The 25,000-nt window shown below is 52.1% G+C and overlaps 1 protein-coding gene across 1 annotated transcript in view; it reads left to right on the top strand.

The window, feature by feature from the left end:
* iars1 (isoleucyl-tRNA synthetase 1) overlaps positions 1–25,000 on the top strand; it is a 163,954-nt gene that overhangs the window by 113,636 nt on the left and 25,318 nt on the right. The window contains exons 24-27 of the mRNA XM_055869922.1: positions 3,492–3,594; positions 4,765–4,848; positions 9,444–9,618; positions 12,461–12,573. Coding sequence (XP_055725897.1) covers positions 3,492–3,594; positions 4,765–4,848; positions 9,444–9,618; positions 12,461–12,573 — 475 coding nt within the window. The remainder of the gene's footprint in view (positions 1–3,491; positions 3,595–4,764; positions 4,849–9,443; positions 9,619–12,460; positions 12,574–25,000) is intronic.

The raw sequence follows: 25,000 nt of genomic DNA, 5'->3' as shown, positions 1-25,000 counted from the left end.
GCTTACCTTCCCGTTCTTGTGAACAGTCAGCAAATAGTGTCTTTGGATTTTTCTTGGAGGAGCTTCTCTTTGTACTTTTTTTACTGTTTGTTTTCCTTGACTTGATTGTTTGGACGTACGAGTCCTTTCCAGATATTTTTTGTTTATATTCAAGGATGTACGTTTTGGATTTGGATTGACGGTTCTGTTGTAAAGGTCTCCTGAGTTAAGTCTATGTGAGGGGAGAAAAAAAAAAAATCCAGGTTTTAAAATTCTAGATTTTTTGGGGGGAAGAATTTCCGGAGCTTCCTGTTCGGCTGTCTGCCTTTCTGTGCCTGTCCAAGACGTGAGACATCCTGTAGAGGTGACCTCCTCCAATCAGGAAGAGAACGGCCAAGGAAGTGTCCGTCTGTCCGTACGCTATAAACTCATTTTAAGAGTTTTTGTATTTTAATAGGATCCCCATTTAGCTATTGCGAAAGCAGCAGCTACTCTTCCTGGACTCCACACGAAATATGACATAATACAGGACATTAATAGACAAGAATAGCTCAAGGACAGAACTACATAAATAAATTAAAAACGGCACCCATAGCCTACATATTAATACATAAATATATATGTTATAAAGGCACACGTAGCCGACATATTAATACATATATATATATGTTATAAAGGCACCCGTAGCCGACATATTAATACATAAACACAAACTATCTTGGTCCAATAGGGGAGAGGCGTTGTGCTGTGAGGTGTTGCTCAATCTGTTTTCTGTAACCAGGTTTGGTGTTTATTTGAGCAATATGAGATAGAAGGAAGTTCCATGCAATAAGGGCTCTATATAATACTGTACGCGTTCTTGAATTTGTTCTGGATTTTGGGGAACTGTGAAAAGACCACTGGTGGCATGTCTGGTGTGTGTGTGTGTGTGTGTGTGTGTCAGAGCTGTGTGTAAGTTGACGATGCAAACAATTTGGAATTTCCTATTTCTTATAAAAAATTATTGATCCAGTCAATCTCTCATCAACCCTATTGGTTATTATTTACAGTACCAGAGATTACTACGTGATTCATGACTTTGATTTGTTTAACACTTTTTTTTTGGTTTTCTACATGATTCCATATGTGTTATTTCATAGTTTTGATGTCTTCACTATTATTCTACAATGTAGAAAATAGTCAAAATAAAGAAAAACCCTGGAATGAGTAGGTGTGTCCAACCTTTTGACTGATACTGTATATTAACCCTCTGATTACAATGAAGAGCAAGACGTGCCGCTCTGTTCTGGACCGGCTGCAGCTTAACGAGGTCTTTCCTTCCAGCACTGGACCACACGACTGGACAATAATCAAGATTAGACAAAACTAGAGCCTGCAGGACTTGCTTTGTGGAGTGTGGTGTCAAAAAAGCAGAGCATCTCTTTATTACGGCCAGACCTCTCCCCATCAACCATTGAATCTATATGTTTTGACCATGACAGTTTACAATCTAAGGTAACGCCAAGTAATTTAGTCTCATCAACTTGTTCAACAGCCACACCATTCATTATCAGATTCAGCTGAGGTCTAGAACTTAGGGAATGATTTGTACCAAATACAATGCTCTTAGTTTTAGAGATGTTCAGGACCAGTTTATTACTGGCCACCCATTCCAAAACAGACTGCAACTCTTTGTTAAGGGTTTCAGTGACTTCATTAGCTGTGGTTGCTGATGCGTATATGGTTGAATCATCAGCATACATGGACACACAGGCTTTGTTAAATGCCAGTGGCAGGTCATTGATAACAATAGAAAAGAGTAGAGGGCCTAGAGAGCTGCCCTGTGGTACACCACACTTTACATGTTTGACATTAGAGAAGCTTCCATTAAAGAAAACCCTTTGAGATCTATTAGATAAATAGCTCTGAATCCACAATATGACAGAGGTTGAAAAGCCATAACACATAAGTTTTCTCAACAATATCAAAGGCTGCACTGAAATCTAACAATACAGCTCCCACAATCTTCTTATTATCAATTTCAATTATCAATTTCTTTCAAGCAATCATCAGTCATTTGTGTCAGTGCTGTACATGTTGAGTGCCCTTCTCTAAAAGCATGCTGAAAGTGTTGTTAATTAGTTTGCAGAGAAATGCCATTGTATTTGGTCAAACACAAAAAAAAAAATTGACAGTTTGCCAAGAGCTGGCAGCAAGCTGATAGGTCTGCTGTTAGAACCATTAAAGGCCGCTTTACCACTCTTGGGTAGCGGAATGACTTTGGCTTCCCTCCAGGCCTGAGGACAAAGACTTTCCTCTAGGCTCAGATTAAAGATATGACAGATAGGAGTGGCTATAGAGTCAGCTCCCATCCTCAGTAGCTTTCCATCTGTTGTCAATGCCAGGAGATTTGTCAGTATTGATCAATAACAATAATTTTGTTAACGTTTAACGTTACAAAATTCAAACTTACAATGCTTTTCTTTCATTTATTCGTTTTTTTTTTAATGCATGAATAGATGCCTCGCTGTTTTGTTGTGATCACAGCAGTGTGATCTAGATTGTTCCGGGCTTTTGACTCTCTGTGGTCCCAGCTACAAGGGCTAACCGTGTCGCAGTTCAAGCCCTCAAGGAAACCCCGCTAGCTTGATAGGCAGCGAACAGTGGGGCGCTAGGCTAGCTGCTACACCAATCAGCTCATCAGACCCTTGGTCGGCAGGATCCCTGGACTGCAGCGGTCTAATACCAACTGGATCCAAACTCAAAATGTAGCTAGCTAGTAACCACATTTATTTTAATTAAAAATAAATCAATAGAAGCTTTTTTTCCAGAGACTTTCAAAACATTCCAAAAACAACAAACAGAGCTCAACCCGCGTCCGTGATTGGCTATCTGTCCCCCTCCCTGTTTGTCTTGTTCGGATATCTGTCCCCCTCCCTCTTTGTCTTGTTCGGATATCTGTCCCCCTCCCTCTTTGTCTTGTTCGGATATCTGTCCCCCTCCCTCTTTGTCTTGTTCGGATATCTGTCCCCCTCCCTCTTTGTCTTGTTCGGATATCTGTCCCCCTCCCTCTTTGTCTTGTTCGGATATCTGTCCCCCTCCCTCTTTGTCTTGTTCGGATATCTGTCCCCCTCCCTCTTTGTCTTGTTCGGATATCTGTCCCCCTCCCTCTTTGTCTTGTTCGGATATCTGTCCCCCTCCCTCTTTGTCTTGTTCCTCCGACATTAGCAGTTCCTGAGCTACCTCACATACACTTTATCATGCACGTCAGGGTTGGCGTCGGCTCCAACTGAACGTCAGTCCGTTATGGAGTTTTTAAGAGAGACGTTTGATGTCCGAGACAACCGATGTACACACCTAACTCAGATAATACCCACTGTGTCACTGTCTTCTACCTGGTCCCTGTCTAACCTGCTCTTATCCTCTGTGTGTGTGTGTGTGTGTGTGTGTGTGTGTGTGTGTGTGTGTGTGTGTGTGTGTGTGTGTGTGTGTGTGTGTGTGTGTGTGTGTGTGTGTGTGTGTGTGAGAGACAGGGAGTCGTTGATTGACAAGCGTATAGAGAGTGCTGTGTGTCAGATGCAGTCTGTCATTGAGCTCGGACGAGTCATCAGAGACCGCAGGACTCTGCCCGTTAAGGTAAGACGGCTAGCTCTTAGCTAGCATTTGTTGTCTTTGTATAGTACCACGTGTGTGTGATTGTTGTTGTTGATTGTAGTACTCCCTGAAGGTGGTAGTATGTATTTGTTGTGTCTAGTACACTAACGGTGGTGGTTGTTGTTGTGTTGTAGTACCCCATGAAGTGTCTGTTGTTGTGTACTAACGGTTGTTGTTGTTGTTGTGTACTAACGGTTGTTGTTGTGTACTAACGGTTGTTGTTGTGTACTAACGGTTGTTGTTGTGTACTAACGGTTGTTGTTGTTGTTGTGTACTAACGGTTGTTGTTGTTGTTGTGTACTAACGGTTGTTGTTGTGTACTAACGGTTGTTGTTGTTGTGTACTAACGGTTGTTGTTGTTGTGTACTAACGGTTGTTGTTGTTGTGTACTAACGGTTGTTGTTGTTGTGTACTAACGGTTGTTGTTGTTGTGTACTAACGGTTGTTGTTGTTGTGTACTAACGGTTGTTGTTGTGTACTAACGGTTGTTGTTGTGTACTAACGGTTGTTGTTGTGTACTAACGGTTGTTGTTGTTGTGTACTAACGGTTGTTGTTGTGTTGTGTACTAACGGTTGTTGTTGTTGTGTACTAACGGTTGTTGTTGTTGTTGTGTACTAACGGTTGTTGTTGTGTACTAACGGTTGTTGTTGTTGTTGTGTACTAACGGTTGTTGTTGTTGTTGTGTACTAATGGTTGTTGTTGTTGTTGTGTACTAATGGTTGTTGTTGTTGTTGTGTACTAACGGTTGTTGTTGTTGTTGTGTACTAACGGTTGTTGTTGTTGTTGTGTACTAACGGTTGTTGTTGTTGTTGTGTACTAACGGTTGTTGTTGTGTACTAACGGTTGTTGTTGTGTACTAACGGTTGTTGTTGTTGTGTACTAACGGTTGTTGTTGTTGTTGTGTACTAACGGTTGTTGTTGTGTACTAACGGTTGTTGTTGTGTTGTTGTTGTGTACTAACGGTTGTTGTTGTGTTGTTGTTGTGTACTAACGGTTGTTGTTGTTGTTGTGTACTAACGGTTGTTGTTGTTGTTGTGTACTAACGGTTGTTGTTGTGTTGTTGTTGTGTACTAACGGTTGTTGTTGTTGTTGTGTACTAACGGTTGTTGTTGTTGTTGTGTACTAACGGTTGTTGTTGTTTTGTGTTGTAGTATCCTCTAAAGGAGGTGGTAGTGATTCACCAAGATCCAGAAGCTCTGAGAGACATCACCTCCCTGCAGAAATACATCCTGGAGGTGAGAGATATGTACCTTAACACACATATATTCACTCGCTCGCCGGTCAGTTAATTGGGTACACTCATCTAGTACCGGGTTGGACCCCCCCCCCCCTTTGCATCCAGAACATCCTGACTTCTTCGGGGTATTCTACAAGGTGTCGGAAACGTTCCACAGGGATGTTGGTCCATGCTGACGCGATGGCATCACACAGTTGCTGCAGATTGTATGGTGGTACATTCATGCTGCCAACAGCCCGTTCCATATCATCCCATTATGCTCTATAGGGTTGAGGTCTGGAGGACTGACCAGGTCTGGAGGACCTGCTGGGGGACTGCCCAGGTCTGGGGACTGACCAGGTCTGGGGGACTGACCAGGTCTGGAGGACTGACCAGGTCTGGGGGACTGACCAGGTCTGGAGGGGACTGACCAGGTCTGGAGGACCTGCTGGGGGACTGACCAGGTCTGGGGACTGACCAGGTCTGGGGGACTGACCAGGTCTGGGGGGGACTGACCAGGTCTGGGGGACTGACCAGGTCTGGGGGGGACTGACCAGGTCTGGGGGGGACTGACCAGGTCTGGGGGGGACTGACCAGGTCTGGGGGGGACTGACCAGGTCTGGAGGGGACTGACCAGGTCTGGGGGGGGGGACTGACCAGGGACTGACCAGGTCTGGGGGGGACTGACCAGGTCTGGGGGGGACTGACCAGGTCTGGGGACTGAGGACTGACCAGGTCTGGAGGACTGACCAGGTCTGGAGGACTGACCAGGTCTGGAGAACTGACCAGGTCTGGGGGGGGAACCGACCAGGTCTGGGGGGGGAACCGACCAGGTCTGGGGGGGGAACCGACCAGGTCTGGGGGGGGAACCGACCAGGTCTGGGGGGGGAACCGACCAGGTCTGGGGGGGGGGGGGGGGGGGGACTGACCAGGTCTGGGGGGGACTGACCAGGTCGGGGGGACTGACGACTGGCCATGTCTGGGGGGGGACTGACGACTGACCAGGTCTGGGGGACTGACCAGGTCTGGGGGGGACTGACCAGGTCTGGGGGGGGACTGACCAGGTCTGGGGGGGGACTGACCAGGTCTGGGGGGGGACTGACCAGGTCTGGGGGACTGACCAGGACACTCTAGTAAACTGTCATGTTCCAGACTATGTTTTTCCACTCCTCAGTTGTCCAGTGTTGATGATGTCGTGGCCACTGGAGCCGCTGCTTCCTGTTTTTAGCTGATAGGAGTGGAACCCGGTGTGGTCGTCTGCTGCAATAGCCAATCAGTAACAGGGATCCACGAGTTGTGCGCTCAGAGATGAGAGTCGGACTGTGACGTTATTTGTCTGTTTTGTGGTCCGACCTGTTAGCTGGCAGGATTTTTCTCCTTCGACCTCTCGACTCCGGTGACTGGATGTGTTTGTGACACCGTTCTCTGTAAACTCTAGAGACTGTTGTGTGTGGAAAGCCCAGGAGGACGTTTCTGAGATACTGGATCTGGCGTACCGACGATCATACCACGCTCTCGAAAGTCGCCTAGGTCACTCGTCTTCCCCATTTTTATTTAACCTTTATTTAACTAGACACGTCAGTTAAGAACACATTCTTATTTACAATGACGGCCTACCAAAAGGCAAAAGGCCTCCTGCGGGAACGGGGGTTTGGGATTAAAAAATAAATAAGAACATATAAAAGAGAGAACTAAGACAACAACACAACATGACAACAACATGGTAACAACACAACATGACAACAACATGGTAGCAACACAACATGACAACAACATGGTAGCAACACAACATTATAACACAACATGGTAGCAACACAACATGACAACAACATGGTAGCAACATGACAACAACATGGTAGCAACACAACATGACAACAACATGGTAGCAACACAACATGACAACAACATGGTAGCAACACAACATGACAACAACACGGTAGCAACACAACACAACATGACAACAACATGGTAGCAACACAACATGACAACACAACATGGTAGCAACACAACATGACAACAACATGGTAGCAACACAACATGACAACAACATGGTAGCAACACAACATGACAACAACATGGTAGCAACATGACAACAACACGGTAGCAACACAACATGACAACAACATGGTAGCAACATGACAACAACATGGCGCCAGGCCAGACAGGGCGTTGATAGAGGGACCAGGGTGATGTGGGGCGCCGGGCCAGACAGGGCGTTGATAGAGGGACCAGGGTGATGTGGGGCGCCGGGCCAGACAGGGCGTTGATAGAGGGACCAGGGTGATGTGGGGCGCCGGGCCAGACAGGGCGTTGATAGAGGGACCAGGGTGATGTGGGGCGCCGGGCCAGACAGGGCGTTGATAGAGGGACCAGGGTGATGTGGGGCGCCGGGCCAGACAGGGCGTTGATAGAGGGACCAGGGTGATGTGGGGCGCCGGGCCAGACAGGGCGTTGATAGAGGGACCAGGGTGATGTGGGGCGCCGGGCCAGACAGGGCGTTGATAGAGGGACCAGGGTGATGTGGGGCGCCGGGCCAGACAGGGCGTTGATAGAGGGACCAGGGTGATGTGGGGCGCCGGGCCAGACAGGGCGTTGATAGAGGGACCAGGGTGATGTGGGGCGCCGGGCCAGACAGGGCGTTGATAGAGGGACCAGGGTGATGTGGGGCGCCGGGCCAGACAGGGCGTTGATAGAGGGACCAGGGTGATGTGGGGCGCCGGGCCAGACAGGGCGTTGATAGAGGGACCAGGGTGATGTGGGGCGCCGGGCCAGACAGGGCGTTGATAGAGGAACCAGGGTGATGTGGGGCGCCGGGCCAGACAGGGCGTTGATAGAGGGACCAGGGTGATGTGGGGCGCCGGGCCAGACAGGGCGTTGATAGAGGGACCAGGGTGATGTGGGGCGCCGGGCCAGACAGGGCGTTGATAGAGGGACCAGGGTGATGTGGGGCGCCGGGCCAGACAGGGCGTTGATAGAGGGACCAGGGTGATGTGGGGCGCCGGGCCAGACAGGGTGTTGATAGAGGGACCAGGGTGATGTGGGGCGCCGGGCCAGACAGGGCGTTGATAGAGGGACCATGGTGATGTGGGGCGCCGGGCCAGACAGGGCGTTGATAGAGGGACCAGGGTGATGTGGGGCGCCGGGCCAGACAGGGCGTTGATAGAGGGACCAGGGTGATGTGGGGCGCCGGGCCAGACAGGGCGTTGATAGAGGGACCAGGGTGATGTGGGGCGCCAGGCCAGACAGGGTGTTGCAGTCATCAGCAGTCATCGCCTCCCTCTGGTGTGTGTGTTTTAGTCCTGGTGGTCGCTACCCAGCAGTCATCACCTCCCTCTGGTGTGTGTGTTTTAGTCCTGGTGGTCGTTACCCAGCAGTCATCACCTCCCTCTGGTGTGTGTGTTTTAGTCCTGGTGGTCGTTACCCAGCAGCCATCACCTCCCTCTGGTGTGTGTGTTTTAGTCCTGGTGGTCGTTACCCAGCAGCCATCACCTCCCTCTGGTGTGTGTGTTTTAGTCCTGGTGGTCGTTACCCAGCAGTCATCACCTCCCTCTGGTGTGTGTGTTTTAGTCCTGGTGGTCGATACCCAGCAGTCATCACCTCCCTCTGGTGTGTGTGTTTTAGTCCTGGTGGTCGCTACCCAGCAGTCATCACCTCCCTCTGGTGTGTGTGTTTTAGTCCTGGTGGTCGTTACCCAGCAGCCATCACCTCCCTCTGGTGTGTGTGTTTTAGTCCTGGTGGTCGTTACCCAGCAGTCATCACCTCCCTCTGGTGTGTGTGTTTTAGTCCTGGTGGTCGTTACCCAGCAGCCATCACCTCCCTCTGGTGTGTGTGTTTTAGTCCTGGTGGTCGTTACCCAGCAGCCATCACCTCCCTCTGGTGTGTGTGTTTTAGTCCTGGTGGTCGTTACCCAGCAGTCATCACCTCCCTCTGGTGTGTGTGTTTTAGTCCTGGTGGTCGTTACCCAGCAGCCATCACCTCCCTCTGTTGTGTGTGTTTTAGTCCTGGTGGTCGTTACCCAGCAGCCATCACCTCCCTCTGGTGTGTGTGTTTTAGTCCTGGTGGTCGTTACCCAGCAGTCATCACCTCCCTCTGGTGTGTGTGTTTTAGTCCTGGTGGTCGTTACCCAGCAGTCATCACCTCCCTCTGGTGTGTGTGTTTTAGTCCTGGTGGTCGTTACCCAGCAGCCATCACCTCCCTCTGTTGTGTGTGTTTTAGTCCTGGTGGTCGTTACCCAGCAGCCATCACCTCCCTCTGGTGTGTGTGTTTTAGTCCTGGTGGTCGCTACCCAGCAGTCATCACCTCCCTCTGGTGTGTATCTGAACAGACCGATGGTCGATGACTCTGTTGTTCTGTCTGAGATGAAGAGACGCCGTGACTGCTCTCATTTATAATGTTTTATCAACGACTCACCTAGAGACACAGAACAACTACAGCTCTCTCCATCTTCATGTAGCCTGGCGTTCAGAACGACGGGTCGCTGGTTCAAATCCCAGGTCCAAGAACAAAAATAATCTGATGGCGAGCCTGTAAAAATTGTGCCTTTTTTTTTGAGCAAGGCGGTAAACTCCCGAAACTAAAAAAAAATCCCCTCTCCTCTTTTCCCGTTTCTCTCAGGAGTTGAATGTCCGTCAGTTGACCTTGTCCACGGACAAAGACAAGTACGGCATCAGTCTGCGGGCTGAACCGGACCACATGGTGCTGGGAAAGAAGCTGAAAGGAGCCTTCAAATCCATCACGGCTTCCATTAAGGAACTGAAGAGTGAGCAGCTGGAGACCTTCCAGAAGACTGGTAGGACGGGGGGGAACGGGAGGGAACGGGAGGGGGGAACGGGAGGGAACGGGAGGGGGTAACGGGAGGGAACGGGGGGCAGTAAATCCATTACGGCTTCCATTAAGGAACTGAAGAGTGAGCAGCTGGAGACCTTCCAGAAGACTGGTAGGACGGGGGGGAACGGGAGGGAACGGGAGGGGGGAACGGGAGGGAACGGGGGGCAGTAAATCCATTACGGCTTCCATTAAGGAACTGAAGAGTGAGCAACTGGAGACCTTCCAGAAGACTGGTAAGAGGGGAGGGAACGGGGGGGAACGGGAGGGAACGGGAGGGGACGGGGGGGAAGGGAAGGGGGGGGGGAACAGGAGGGAAGGGGGGGGGGGGACGGGGGGGAAGGGAAGGGGGGGGGGAACGGGAGGGGAAGGGAGGGAACGGAAGGGGGGGGAAACGGGAGGGAACGGGGACGGGGGGGGGGGAGGGAAGGGGGGGAAACGGGGGGCAGTAAAGGTCTGTTAAATGTCCTTCTGAATGGAACACCATCTCACCCCTTTTCCTAAATCCCTCTGAGCTCTCTGAGGTCAAAACCGTTTTCCGTACCGGCGTAAGGAGGATGGACGTTCCTCTGATTGCAGCCCAGTAAAATATATATATTTATTTTTTTGACGAGAGTACTATATAGAGATTCTCCTGTTGCATGGTGGGAGGTAGCTGTTGGTAACCGTGGCCCACCTGGGATAGTGAAGCCTGTCTCTCTAGGCTATACACACACACCCTGAACCCTAAACCCTGAACCCTAAACCCTAAACCTTGAACCCTACACCCTGAACCCTAAACCCTACACCCTAAACCCTACACCTTGAACCCTGAACCCTAAACCCTGAACCCTAAACCCTACACCCTGAACCCTAAACCCTACACCCTGAACCCTACACCCTGAACCCTACACCCTGAACCCTACACCCTGAACCCTAAACCCTGAGCCCTACACCCTGAACCCTACACACTGAACCCTAAACCCTGAACCCCAAACCCTACACCCTGAACCCTACACCCTACACCCTGAACCCTACACCCTAAACCCTACACCCTAAACCCTGAACTCTAAACCCTGAACCCTACACCCTAAACCCTACACCCTACACCCTGAGCCCTACACCCTGAACCCTACACCCTGAACCCTACACCCTGAACCCTACACCCTGAACCCTACACCCTGAACCCTAAACCCTACACCCTAAACCCTACACCCTAAACCCTACACCCTGAACCCTACACCCTGAACTCTAAACCCTGAACCCTAAACCCTACACGCTGAACCCTACACCCTGAACCCTAAACCCTACACCCTGAACCCTACACCCTGGACCCTAAACCCTGAACCCTACACCCTGAACCCTAAACCCTACACCCTGAACCCTACACCCTGAACCCTACACCCTACACCCTAAACCCTACACCCTAAACTCTAAACCCTGAACCCTAAACCCTACACCCTGAACCCTACACCCTGAACCCTACACCCTGAACCCTACACCCTGAACCCTAAACCCTACACCCTAAACCCTACACCCTACACCCTAAACCCTACACCCTGAACCTTACACCCTGAACCCTAAACCCTGAACTCTAAACCCTGAACTCTAAACCCTACACCCTAAACCCTGAACCCTACACCCTACACCCTGAACCCTACACCCTGAACCCTACACCCTGAACCCTACACCCTGAACCCTACACCCTGAACCCTAAACCCTAAACCCTACACCCTGAACCCTACACCCTGAACCCTACACCCTGAACCCTAAACCCTACACCCTAAACCCTACACCCTAAACCCTACACCCTGAACCCTACACCCTGAACCCTACACCCTGAACCCTACACCCTGAACCCTACACCCTGAACCCTACACCCTGAACCCTAAACCCTACACCCTGAACCCTACACCCTGAACCCTACACCCTGAACCCTACACCCTGAACCCTACACCCTGAACCCTACACCCTGAACCCTAAACCCTAAACCCTGAACCCTAAACCCTAAACCCTATACCCTACACCCTGAACCCTACACCCTGAACCCTAAACCCTACACCCTGAACCCTATACCCTACACCCTGAACCCTATACCCTACACCCTGAACCCTAAACCCTGAACCCTAAACCCTGAACCCTGAACCCTAAACCCTGAGACTTAAAAGAAAATGAATCTAAGCACGTACAGTGGGGAGAACAAGTATTTGATACACTGCCGATTTTGCAGGTTTTCCTACTTACAAAGCATGTAGAGGTCTGTCATTTTTAATCATAGGTACACTTCAACTGTGAGACGGAATCTAAAACACATTGTATAATTTTTAAGTAATTCATTTGCAAAATTGAATCAAAGCATGTATATCTGGGATTAGTGTGTGTTCGTCTTGTATTAGCATGTAACTAGAAGCCCAGAGTTTTCCCCTGGTCTCAACATGGTCAGAACACCTCCTGGGTCTATTACTCGAGTCCAGGGTTGCAAAAACATTCCGGTAAACTTTCCCAATTTCCCTGTTTTTACAGAAATACTGGTTGGATGGATTCATGGATTTTTCTGCTCATTCCAGGAATATTCTCTTCTAGGATTTCTGGGAAATTTAGCTGTGTGTGTGTGTGTGTGTGTGTGTGTGTGTGTGTGTGTGTGTGTGTGTGTGTGTGTGTGTGTGTGTGTGTGTGTGTGTGTGTGTGTGTGTGTGTGTGTGTGTGTGTGTGTGTGTGTGTGTGTGTGTGTGTGTGTGTGTGTGTGTTAGTCATCTGTATTGTCCATACAGGTTCCATTGTGGTGGACGGCTTTACACATTTGATTGATTCTGTGTGTTTCCCGCCAGGCTCCATTGTGGTGGACGGTCAGGAGCTTCATGAGGAGGACCTGAGGTTGATGTACAGCTTCAACCAGACCTCGGGGTCAGCGACACAGTACGAGGCCCATTCTGACTCACAGGTGGGTACCATGCAGTGGAGGCTGGTGGGAGGGAGACATTTGGGAGGACGTGCACATTTTGGAACGATATCAAACGCTTGCAAATTTAAAAATAGTTCGATTTTGAGCATTCAAACGTGACATGATAAAATAACGACTGTATTACATTATGTAAATGGTTGTTTTTTAAACTCATAAATGTTAGATATATTCCTAGTGACACTCACAGTGCTACAGTACAGTCGTATTGCCGAATCATCTGAAACTAGCTTCCTGTCCCTACTGTGTACCACCGTCACTATGTACCGTGTTCTAATGTAGACGGGTGTTAATGTGCTTGTGTGTGTTTAAGTCATTTCACGCCTTAGTAGCAGCAGACCGCGTGTATCAAAGCCCCCAGAGGCACATCTCTCTAATCAGTGTTCCACCAACCATAGTACCACAGCGTCTGTCTGTCTGCTGTAGAGGGCTCTGAGATGCTGTCTGTCTGCTGTAGTGGGCTCTGAGATGCTGTCTGTCTGCTGTAGTGGGCTCTGCGATGCTGTCTGTCTGCTGTAGAGGGCTCTGAGATGCTGTCTGTCTGCTGTAGTGGGCTCTGAGATGCTGTCTGTCTGCTGTAGTGGGCTCTGCGATGCTGTCTGTCTGCTGTAGAGGGCTCTGAGATGCTGTCTGTCTGCTGTAGAGGGCTCTGCGATGCTGTCTGTCTGCTGTAGAGGGCTCTGAGATGCTGTCTGTCTGCTGTAGTGGGCTCTGAGATGCTGTCTGTCTGCTGTAGTGGGCTCTGCGATGCTGTCTGTCTGCTGTAGAGGGCTCTGAGATGCTGTCTGTCTGCTGTAGAGGGCTCTGAGATGCTGTCTGTCTGCTGTAGAGGGCTCTGAGATGCTGTCTGTCTGCTGTAGAGGGCCCTGAGATGCTGTCTGTCTGCTGTAGAGGGTTCTGAGATGCTGTCTGTCTGCTGTAGAGGGCTCTGAGATGCTGTCTGTCTGCTGTAGAGGGCTCTGAGATGCTGTCTGTCTGCTGTAGAGGGCTCTGAGATGCTGTCTGTCTGCTGTAGAGGGCTCTGAGATGCTGTCTGTCTGCTGTAGAGGGCTCTGAGATGCTGTCTGTCTGCTGTAGAGGGCTCTGAGATGCTGTCTGTCTGCTGTAGAGGGCTCTGAGATGCTGTCTGTCTGCTGTAGAGGGCTCTGAGATGCTGTCTGTCTGCTGTAGAGGGCTCTGAGATGCTGTCTGTCTGCTTTAGAGGGCTCTGAGATGCTGTCTGTCTGCTGTAGAGGGCCCTGAGATGCTGTCTGTCTGCTGTAGAGGGTTCTGAGATGCTGTCTGTCTGCTGTAGAGGGCTCTGAGATGCTGTCTGTCTGCTGTAGAGGGCTCTGAGATGCTGTCTGTCTGCTGTAGAGGGCTCTGAGATGCTGTCTGTCTGCTGTAGAGGGCTCTGAGATGCTGTCTGTCTGCTGTAGAGGGCTCTGAGATGCTGTCTGTCTGCTGTAGAGGGCTCTGAGATGCTGTCTGTCTGTCTGTCTGCTGTAGAGGGCTCTGAGATGCTGTCTGTCTCTCTGCTGTAGAGGGCTCTGAGATGCTGTCTGTCTCTCTGCTGTAGTGGGCTCGGAGATGCTGTCTGTCTGCTGTAGAGGGCTCTGAGATGCTGTATGTCTCTCTGCTGTAGAGGGCTCTGAGATGCTGTCTGTCTCTCTGGTGTAGAGGGCTCTGAGATGCTGTCTGTCTGCTGTAGAGGGCTCTGAGATGCTGTCTGTCTGCTGTAGAGGGCTCTGAGATGCTGTCTGTCTGCTGTAGAGGGCTCTGAGATGCTGTCTGTCTGCTGTAGAGGGCTCTGAGATGCTGTCTGTCTGCTGTAGAGGGCTCTGAGATGCTGTCTGTCTGCTGTAGAGGGCTCTGAGATGCTGTCTGTCTGCTGTAGAGGGCTCTGAGATGCTGCCTGTCTCTCTGCTGTAGAGGGCTCTGAGATGCTGCCTGTCTCTCTGCTGTAGAGGGCTCTGAGATGCTGTCTGTCTGCTGTAGTGGGCTCTGAGATGCTGTCTGTCTGCTGTAGAGGGCTCTGAGATGCTGTCTGTCTCTCTGCTGTAGAGGGCTCTGAGATGCTGCCTGTCTCTCTGCTGTAGAGGGCTCTGAGATGCTGTCTGTCTGCTGTAGAGGGCTCTGAGATGCTGTCTGTCTGCTGTAGTGGGCTCTGAGATGCTGTCTGTCTGCTGTAGTGGGCTCTGAGATGCTGTCTGCTGTAGTGGGCTCTGAGATGCTGTCTGTCTGCTGTAGAGGGCTCTGAGATGCTGTCTGTCTGCTGTAGAGGGCTCTGAGATGCTGTCTGTCTGCTGTAGAGGGCTCTGAGATGCTGTCTGTCTGCTGTAGAGGGCTCTGATATGCTGTCTGTCTGCTGTAGAGGGCTCTGAGATGCTGTCTGTCTGCTGTAGAGGGCTCTGATATGCTGTCTGTCTGCTGTAGAGGGCTCTGAGATGCTGTCTGTCTGCTGTAGAGGGCTCTGAGATGCTGTCTGTCTGCTGTAGAGGGCTCTGAGATGCTGTCTGTCTGTCTGATGTAGAGGGCTCTGAGATGCTGTCTGTCTCTCTGCTGTAGTGGGCTCTGAGATGCTGTCTGTCTCTCTGCTGTAGTGGGCTCTGAGATGCTGTCTGTCTCTCTGCTGTAGTGGGCTCTGAGATGCTGTCTGTCTCTCTGCTGTAGTGGGCTCTGAGACGCTGTCTGTCTGCTGTAGAGGGCTCTGAGACGCTGTCTGTCTGCTGTAGAGGGCTCTGAGACGCTGTCTGTCTGCTGTAGAGGGCTCTGAGATGCTGTCTGTCTGTCTGCTGTAGAGGGCTCTGAGATGCTGTCTGTCTGTCTGCTGTAGAGGGCTCTGAGATGCTGTCTGTCTGTCTGCTGTAGAGGGCTCTGAGATGCTGTCTGTCTCTCTGCTGTAGAGGGCTCTGAGATGCTGTCTGTCTCTCTGCTGTAGTGGGCTCGGAGATGCTGTCTGTCTCTCTGGTGTAGTGGGCTCTGAGATGCTGTCTGCTGTAGAGGGCTCTGAGATGCTGTATGTCTGCTGTAGAGGGCTCTGAGATGCTGTCTGTCTGCTGTAGAGGGCTCTGAGATGCTGTCTGTCTGCTGTAGAGGGCTCTGAGATGCTGTCTGTCTGCTGTAGAGGGCTCTGAGATGCTGTCTGTCTGCTGTAGAGGGCTCTGAGATGCTGTCTGTCTGCTGTAGAGGGCTCTGAGATGCTGTCTGTCTGCTGTAGAGGGCTCTGAGATGCTGTCTGTCTGTCTGATGTAGAGGGCTCTGAGATGCTGTCTGTCTCTCTGCTGTAGTGGGCTCTGAGATGCTGTCTGTCTCTCTGCTGTAGTGGGCTCTGAGACGCTGTCTGTCTGCTGTAGAGGGCTCTGAGACGCTGTCTGTCTGCTGTAGAGGGCTCTGAGATGCTGTCTGTCTGTCTGCTGTAGAGGGCTCTGAGATGCTGTCTGTCTGCTGTAGAGGGCTCTGAGATGCTGTCTGTCTGTCTGCTGTAGAGGGCTCTGAGATGCTGTCTGTCTGTCTGCTGTAGAGGGCTCTGAGATGCTGTCTGTCTCTCTGCTGTAGTGGGCTCGGAGATGCTGTCTGTCTCTCTGGTGTAGTGGGCTCTGAGATGCTGTCTGTCTGCTGTAGAGGGCTCTGAGATGCTGTATGTCTGCTGTAGAGGGCTCTGAGATGCTGTCTGTCTGCTGTAGAGGGCTCTGAGATGCTGTCTGTCTGCTGTAGAGGGCTCTGAGATGCTGTCTGTCTGCTGTAGAGGGCTCTGAGATGCTGTCTGTCTGCTGTAGAGGGCTCTGAGATGCTGTCTGTCTGCTGTAGAGGGCTCTGAGATGCTGTCTGTCTGCTGTAGAGGGCTCTGAGATGCTGTCTGTCTGCTGTAGAGGGCTCTGAGATGCTGTCTGTCTGCTGTAGAGGGCTCTGAGATGCTGCCTGTCTCTCTGCTGTAGAGGGCTCTGAGATGCTGTCTGTCTGCTGTAGAGGGCTCTGAGATGCTGCCTGTCTCTCTGCTGTAGAGGGCTCTGAGATGCTGTCTGTCTGCTGTAGTGGGCTCTGAGATGCTGTCTGTCTGCTGTAGAGGGCTCTGAGATGCTGTCTGTCTGCTGTAGTGGGCTCTGAGATGCTGTCTGTCTGCTGTAGTGGGCTCTGAGATGCTGTCTGCTGTAGTGGGCTCTGAGATGCTGTCTGCTGTAGAGGGCTCTGAGATGCTGTCTGTCTGCTGTAGAGGGCTCTGAGATGCTGTCTGTCTGCTGTAGAGGGCTCTGAGATGCTGTCTGTCTGCTGTAGAGGGCTCTGAGATGCTGTCTGTCTGCTGTAGAGGGCTCTGAGATGCTGTCTGTCTGTCTGCTGTAGTGGGCTCTGAGATGCTGTCTGTCTCTCTGCTGTAGTGGGCTCTGAGATGCTGTCTGTCTCTCTGCTGTAGTGGGCTCTGAGATGCTGTCTGTCTCTCTGCTGTAGTGGGCTCTGAGATGCTGTCTGTCTCTCTGCTGTAGTGGGCTCTGAGACGCTGTCTGTCTGCTGTAAAGGGCTCTGAGACGCTGTCTGTCTGCTGTAGAGGGCTCTGAGATGCTGTCTGTCTGTCTGCTGTAGAGGGCTCTGAGATGCTGTCTGTCTGCTGTAGAGGGCTCTGAGATGCTGTCTGTCTGCTGTAGAGGGCTCTGAGATGCTGCCTGTCTCTCTGCTGTAGAGGGCTCTGAGATGCTGCCTGTCTCTCTGCTGTAGAGGGCTCTGAGATGCTGTCTGTCTGCTGTAGTGGGCTCTGAGATGCTGTCTGTCTGCTGTAGAGGGCTCTGAGATGCTGTCTGTCTGCTGTAGTGGGCTCTGAGATGCTGTCTGCTGTAGTGGGCTCTGAGATGCTGTCTGTCTGCTGTAGAGGGCTCTGAGATGCTGTCTGTCTGCTGTAGAGGGCTCTGAGATGCTGTCTGTCTGTCTGCTGTAGTGGGCTCTGAGATGCTGTCTGTCTCTCTGCTGTAGTGGGCTCTGAGATGCTGTCTGTCTCTCTGCTGTAGTGGGCTCTGAGATGCTGTCTGTCTCTCTGCTGTAGTGGGCTCTGAGACGCTGTCTGTCTGCTGTAGAGGGCTCTGAGACGCTGTCTGTCTGCTGTAGAGGGCTCTGAGATGCTGTCTGTCTGTCTGCTGTAGAGGGCTCTGACATGCTGTCTGTCTGCTGTAGAGGGCTCTGAGATGCTGTCTGTCTGTCTGCTGTAGTGGGCTCTGAGATGCTGTCTGTCTCTCTGCTGTAGTGGGCTCTGAGATGCTGTCTGTCTCTCTGCTGTAGTGGGCTCTGAGATGCTGTCTGTCTGCTGTAGAGGGCTCTGAGATGCTGTCTGTCTGCTGTAGAGGGCTCTGAGATGCTGTCTGTCTGGTGTAGAGGGCTCTGAGATGCTGCCTGTCTCTCTGCTGTAGAGGGCTCTGAGATGCTGTCTGTCTGCTGTAGAGGGCTCTGAGATGCTGCCTGTCTCTCTGCTGTAGAGGGCTCTGAGATGCTGTCTGTCTGCTGTAGTGGGCTCTGAGATGCTGTCTGTCTGCTGTAGAGGGCTCTGAGATGCTGTCTGTCTGCTGTAGTGGGCTCTGAGATGCTGTCTGCTGTAGTGGGCTCTGAGATGCTGTCTGTCTGCTGTAGAGGGCTCTGAGATGCTGTCTGTCTGCTGTAGAGGGCTCTGAGATGCTGTCTGTCTGCTGTAGAGGGCTCTGAGATGCTGTCTGTCTGCTGTAGAGGGCTCTGAGATGCTGTCTGTCTGCTGTAGAGGGCTCTGAGATGCTGTCTGTCTGTCTGCTGTAGTGGGCTCTGAGATGCTGTCTGTCTCTCTGCTGTAGTGGGCTCTGAGATGCTGTCTGTCTCTCTGCTGTAGTGGGCTCTGAGATGCTGTCTGTCTCTCTGCTGTAGTGGGCTCTGAGATGCTGTCTGTCTCTCTGCTGTAGTGGGCTCTGAGACGCTGTCTGTCTGCTGTAAAGGGCTCTGAGACGCTGTCTGTCTGCTGTAGAGGGCTCTGAGATGCTGTCTGTCTGTCTGCTGTAGAGGGCTCTGAGATGCTGTCTGTCTGCTGTAGAGGGCTCTGAGATGCTGCCTGTCTCTCTGCTGTAGAGGGCTCTGAGATGCTGCCTGTCTCTCTGCTGTAGAGGGCTCTGAGATGCTGCCTGTCTCTCTGCTGTAGAGGGCTCTGAGATGCTGTCTGTCTGCTGTAGTGGGCTCTGAGATGCTGTCTGTCTGCTGTAGAGGGCTCTGAGATGCTGTCTGTCTGCTGTAGTGGGCTCTGAGATGCTGTCTGCTGTAGTGGGCTCTGAGATGCTGTCTGTCTGCTGTAGAGGGCTCTGAGATGCTGTCTGTCTGCTGTAGAGGGCTCTGAGATGCTGTCTGTCTGTCTGCTGTAGTGGGCTCTGAGATGCTGTCTGTCTCTCTGCTGTAGTGGGCTCTGAGATGCTGTCTGTCTCTCTGCTGTAGTGGGCTCTGAGATGCTGTCTGTCTCTCTGCTGTAGTGGGCTCTGAGATGCTGTCTGTCTCTCTGCTGTAGTGGGCTCTGAGACGCTGTCTGTCTGCTGTAGAGGGCTCTGAGACGCTGTCTGTCTGCTGTAGAGGGCTCTGAGATGCTGTCTGTCTGTCTGCTGTAGAGGGCTCTGACATGCTGTCTGTCTGCTGTAGAGGGCTCTGAGATGCTGTCTGTCTGCTGTAGAGGGCTCTGAGATGCTGTCTGTCTGCTGTAGAGGGCTCTGAGATGCTGTCTGTCTGCTGTAGAGGGCTCTGAGATGCTGTCTGTCTGCTGTAGAGGGCTCTGAGATGCTGTCTGTCTGCTGTAGAGGGCTCTGAGATGCTGTCTGTCTGCTTTAGAGGGCTCTGAGATGCTGTCTGTCTGCTGTAGAGGGCCCTGAGATGCTGTCTGTCTGCTGTAGAGGGTTCTGAGATGCTGTCTGTCTGCTGTAGAGGGCTCTGAGATGCTGTCTGTCTGCTGTAGAGGGCTCTGAGATGCTGTCTGTCTGCTGTAGAGGGCTCTGAGATGCTGTCTGTCTGCTGTAGAGGGCTCTGAGATGCTGTCTGTCTGCTGTAGAGGGCTCTGAGATGCTGTCTGTCTGCTGTAGAGGGCTCTGAGATGCTGTCTGTCTGTCTGTCTGCTGTAGAGGGCTCTGAGATGCTGTCTGTCTCTCTGCTGTAGAGGGCTCTGAGATGCTGTCTGTCTCTCTGCTGTAGTGGGCTCGGAGATGCTGTCTGTCTGCTGTAGAGGGCTCTGAGATGCTGTATGTCTCTCTGCTGTAGAGGGCTCTGAGATGCTGTCTGTCTCTCTGGTGTAGTGGGCTCTGAGATGCTGTCTGTCTGCTGTAGAGGGCTCTGAGATGCTGTCTGTCTGCTGTAGAGGGCTCTGAGATGCTGTCTGTCTGCTGTAGAGGGCTCTGAGATGCTGTCTGTCTGCTGTAGAGGGCTCTGAGATGCTGTCTGTCTGCTGTAGAGGGCTCTGAGATGCTGTCTGTCTGCTGTAGAGGGCTCTGAGATGCTGTCTGTCTGCTGTAGAGGGCTCTGAGATGCTGCCTGTCTCTCTGCTGTAGAGGGCTCTGAGATGCTGCCTGTCTCTCTGCTGTAGAGGGCTCTGAGATGCTGTCTGTCTGCTGTAGTGGGCTCTGAGATGCTGTCTGTCTGCTGTAGAGGGCTCTGAGATGCTGTCTGTCTCTCTGCTGTAGAGGGCTCTGAGATGCTGCCTGTCTCTCTGCTGTAGAGGGCTCTGAGATGCTGTCTGTCTGCTGTAGAGGGCTCTGAGATGCTGTCTGTCTGCTGTAGTGGGCTCTGAGATGCTGTCTGTCTGCTGTAGTGGGCTCTGAGATGCTGTCTGCTGTAGTGGGCTCTGAGATGCTGTCTGTCTGCTGTAGAGGGCTCTGAGATGCTGTCTGTCTGCTGTAGAGGGCTCTGAGATGCTGTCTGTCTGCTGTAGAGGGCTCTGAGATGCTGTCTGTCTGCTGTAGAGGGCTCTGATATGCTGTCTGTCTGCTGTAGAGGGCTCTGAGATGCTGTCTGTCTGCTGTAGAGGGCTCTGATATGCTGTCTGTCTGCTGTAGAGGGCTCTGAGATGCTGTCTGTCTGCTGTAGAGGGCTCTGAGATGCTGTCTGTCTGCTGTAGAGGGCTCTGAGATGCTGTCTGTCTGTCTGATGTAGAGGGCTCTGAGATGCTGTCTGTCTCTCTGCTGTAGTGGGCTCTGAGATGCTGTCTGTCTCTCTGCTGTAGTGGGCTCTGAGATGCTGTCTGTCTCTCTGCTGTAGTGGGCTCTGAGATGCTGTCTGTCTCTCTGCTGTAGTGGGCTCTGAGACGCTGTCTGTCTGCTGTAGAGGGCTCTGAGACGCTGTCTGTCTGCTGTAGAGGGCTCTGAGATGCTGTCTGTCTGTCTGCTGTAGAGGGCTCTGAGATGCTGTCTGTCTGTCTGCTGTAGAGGGCTCTGAGATGCTGTCTGTCTGTCTGCTGTAGAGGGCTCTGAGATGCTGTCTGTCTCTCTGCTGTAGAGGGCTCTGAGATGCTGTCTGTCTCTCTGCTGTAGTGGGCTCGGAGATGCTGTCTGTCTCTCTGGTGTAGTGGGCTCTGAGATGCTGTCTGTCTGCTGTAGAGGGCTCTGAGATGCTGTATGTCTGCTGTAGAGGGCTCTGAGATGCTGTCTGTCTGCTGTAGAGGGCTCTGAGATGCTGTCTGTCTGCTGTAGAGGGCTCTGAGATGCTGTCTGTCTGCTGTAGAGGGCTCTGAGATGCTGTCTGTCTGCTGTAGAGGGCTCTGAGATGCTGTCTGTCTGCTGTAGAGGGCTCTGAGATGCTGTCTGTCTGCTGTAGAGGGCTCTGAGATGCTGTCTGTCTGTCTGATGTAGAGGGCTCTGAGATGCTGTCTGTCTCTCTGCTGTAGTGGGCTCTGAGATGCTGTCTGTCTCTCTGCTGTAGTGGGCTCTGAGACGCTGTCTGTCTGCTGTAGAGGGCTCTGAGACGCTGTCTGTCTGCTGTAGAGGGCTCTGAGATGCTGTCTGTCTGTCTGCTGTAGAGGGCTCTGAGATGCTGTCTGTCTGCTGTAGAGGGCTCTGAGATGCTGTCTGTCTGTCTGCTGTAGAGGGCTCTGAGATGCTGTCTGTCTGTCTGCTGTAGAGGGCTCTGAGATGCTGTCTGTCTCTCTGCTGTAGTGGGCTCGGAGATGCTGTCTGTCTCTCTGGTGTAGTGGGCTCTGAGATGCTGTCTGTCTGCTGTAGAGGGCTCTGAGATGCTGTATGTCTGCTGTAGAGGGCTCTGAGATGCTGTCTGTCTGCTGTAGAGGGCTCTGAGATGCTGTCTGTCTGCTGTAGAGGGCTCTGAGATGCTGTCTGTCTGCTGTAGAGGGCTCTGAGATGCTGTCTGTCTGCTGTAGAGGGCTCTGAGATGCTGTCTGTCTGCTGTAGAGGGCTCTGAGATGCTGTCTGTCTGCTGTAGAGGGCTCTGAGATGCTGTCTGTCTGCTGTAGAGGGCTCTGAGATGCTGTCTGTCTGCTGTAGAGGGCTCTGAGATGCTGCCTGTCTCTCTGCTGTAGAGGGCTCTGAGATGCTGTCTGTCTGCTGTAGAGGGCTCTGAGATGCTGCCTGTCTCTCTGCTGTAGAGGGCTCTGAGATGCTGTCTGTCTGCTGTAGTGGGCTCTGAGATGCTGTCTGTCTGCTGTAGAGGGCTCTGAGATGCTGTCTGTCTGCTGTAGTGGGCTCTGAGATGCTGTCTGCTGTAGTGGGCTCTGAGATGCTGTCTGTCTGCTGTAGAGGGCTCTGAGATGCTGTCTGTCTGCTGTAGAGGGCTCTGAGATGCTGTCTGTCTGCTGTAGAGGGCTCTGAGATGCTGTCTGTCTGCTGTAGTGGGCTCTGAGATGCTGTCTGCTGTAGTGGGCTCTGAGATGCTGTCTGTCTGCTGTAGAGGGCTCTGAGATGCTGTCTGTCTGCTGTAGAGGGCTCTGAGATGCTGTCTGTCTGCTGTAGAGGGCTCTGAGATGCTGTCTGTCTGCTGTAGAGGGCTCTGAGATGCTGTCTGTCTGCTGTAGAGGGCTCTGAGATGCTGTCTGTCTGTCTGCTGTAGTGGGCTCTGAGATGCTGTCTGTCTCTCTGCTGTAGTGGGCTCTGAGATGCTGTCTGTCTCTCTGCTGTAGTGGGCTCTGAGATGCTGTCTGTCTCTCTGCTGTAGTGGGCTCTGAGATGCTGTCTGTCTCTCTGCTGTAGTGGGCTCTGAGACGCTGTCTGTCTGCTGTAAAGGGCTCTGAGACGCTGTCTGTCTGCTGTAGAGGGCTCTGAGATGCTGTCTGTCTGCTGTAGAGGGCTCTGAGATGCTGTCTGTCTGCTGTAGAGGGCTCTGAGATGCTGTCTGTCTGCTGTAGAGGGCTCTGAGATGCTGCCTGTCTCTCTGCTGTAGAGGGCTCTGAGATGCTGCCTGTCTCTCTGCTGTAGAGGGCTCTGAGATGCTGTCTGTCTGCTGTAGTGGGCTCTGAGATGCTGTCTGTCTGCTGTAGAGGGCTCTGAGATGCTGTCTGTCTGCTGTAGTGGGCTCTGAGATGCTGTCTGCTGTAGTGGGCTCTGAGATGCTGTCTGTCTGCTGTAGAGGGCTCTGAGATGCTGTCTGTCTGCTGTAGAGGGCTCTGAGATGCTGTCTGTCTGTCTGCTGTAGTGGGCTCTGAGATGCTGTCTGTCTCTCTGCTGTAGTGGGCTCTGAGATGCTGTCTGTCTCTCTGCTGTAGTGGGCTCTGAGATGCTGTCTGTCTCTCTGCTGTAGTGGGCTCTGAGACGCTGTCTGTCTGCTGTAGAGGGCTCTGAGACGCTGTCTGTCTGCTGTAGAGGGCTCTGAGATGCTGTCTGTCTGTCTGCTGTAGAGGGCTCTGACATGCTGTCTGTCTGCTGTAGAGGGCTCTGAGATGCTGTCTGTCTGTCTGCTGTAGTGGGCTCTGAGATGCTGTCTGTCTCTCTGCTGTAGTGGGCTCTGAGATGCTGTCTGTCTCTCTGCTGTAGTGGGCTCTGAGATGCTGTCTGTCTGCTGTAGAGGGCTCTGAGATGCTGTCTGTCTGCTGTAGAGGGCTCTGAGATGCTGTCTGTCTGGTGTAGAGGGCTCTGAGATGCTGCCTGTCTCTCTGCTGTAGAGGGCTCTGAGATGCTGTCTGTCTGCTGTAGAGGGCTCTGAGATGCTGCCTGTCTCTCTGCTGTAGAGGGCTCTGAGATGCTGTCTGTCTGCTGTAGTGGGCTCTGAGATGCTGTCTGTCTGCTGTAGAGGGCTCTGAGATGCTGTCTGTCTGCTGTAGTGGGCTCTGAGATGCTGTCTGCTGTAGTGGGCTCTGAGATGCTGTCTGTCTGCTGTAGAGGGCTCTGAGATGCTGTCTGTCTGCTGTAGAGGGCTCTGAGATGCTGTCTGTCTGCTGTAGAGGGCTCTGAGATGCTGTCTGTCTGCTGTAGAGGGCTCTGAGATGCTGTCTGTCTGCTGTAGAGGGCTCTGAGATGCTGTCTGTCTGCTGTAGAGGGCTCTGAGATGCTGTCTGTCTGTCTGCTGTAGTGGGCTCTGAGATGCTGTCTGTCTCTCTGCTGTAGTGGGCTCTGAGATGCTGTCTGTCTCTCTGCTGTAGTGGGCTCTGAGATGCTGTCTGTCTCTCTGCTGTAGTGGGCTCTGAGATGCTGTCTGTCTCTCTGCTGTAGTGGGCTCTGAGACGCTGTCTGTCTGCTGTAAAGGGCTCTGAGACGCTGTCTGTCTGCTGTAGAGGGCTCTGAGATGCTGTCTGTCTGTCTGCTGTAGAGGGCTCTGAGATGCTGTCTGTCTGCTGTAGAGGGCTCTGAGATGCTGCCTGTCTCTCTGCTGTAGAGGGCTCTGAGATGCTGCCTGTCTCTCTGCTGTAGAGGGCTCTGAGATGCTGCCTGTCTCTCTGCTGTAGAGGGCTCTGAGATGCTGTCTGTCTGCTGTAGTGGGCTCTGAGATGCTGTCTGTCTGCTGTAGAGGGCTCTGAGATGCTGTCTGTCTGCTGTAGTGGGCTCTGAGATGCTGTCTGCTGTAGTGGGCTCTGAGATGCTGTCTGTCTGCTGTAGAGGGCTCTGAGATGCTGTCTGTCTGCTGTAGAGGGCTCTGAGATGCTGTCTGTCTGTCTGCTGTAGTGGGCTCTGAGATGCTGTCTGTCTCTCTGCTGTAGTGGGCTCTGAGATGCTGTCTGTCTCTCTGCTGTAGTGGGCTCTGAGATGCTGTCTGTCTCTCTGCTGTAGTGGGCTCTGAGACGCTGTCTGTCTGCTGTAGAGGGCTCTGAGACGCTGTCTGTCTGCTGTAGAGGGCTCTGAGATGCTGTCTGTCTGTCTGCTGTAGAGGGCTCTGACATGCTGTCTGTCTGCTGTAGAGGGCTCTGAGATGCTGTCTGTCTGTCTGCTGTAGTGGGCTCTGAGATGCTGTCTGTCTGCTGTAGAGGGCTCTGAGATGCTGCCTGTCTCTCTGCTGTAGAGGGCCCTGAGATGCTGTCTGT

This window comes from Salvelinus fontinalis, chromosome 18, assembly GCF_029448725.1.
Source record: "Salvelinus fontinalis isolate EN_2023a chromosome 18, ASM2944872v1, whole genome shotgun sequence".
In the NCBI taxonomy this organism is placed as follows: Eukaryota; Metazoa; Chordata; class Actinopteri; order Salmoniformes; family Salmonidae; genus Salvelinus; species Salvelinus fontinalis.
Note: the sequence above shows the minus strand (reverse complement) of the source record. Positions and strands in the feature narration are given on the sequence as shown.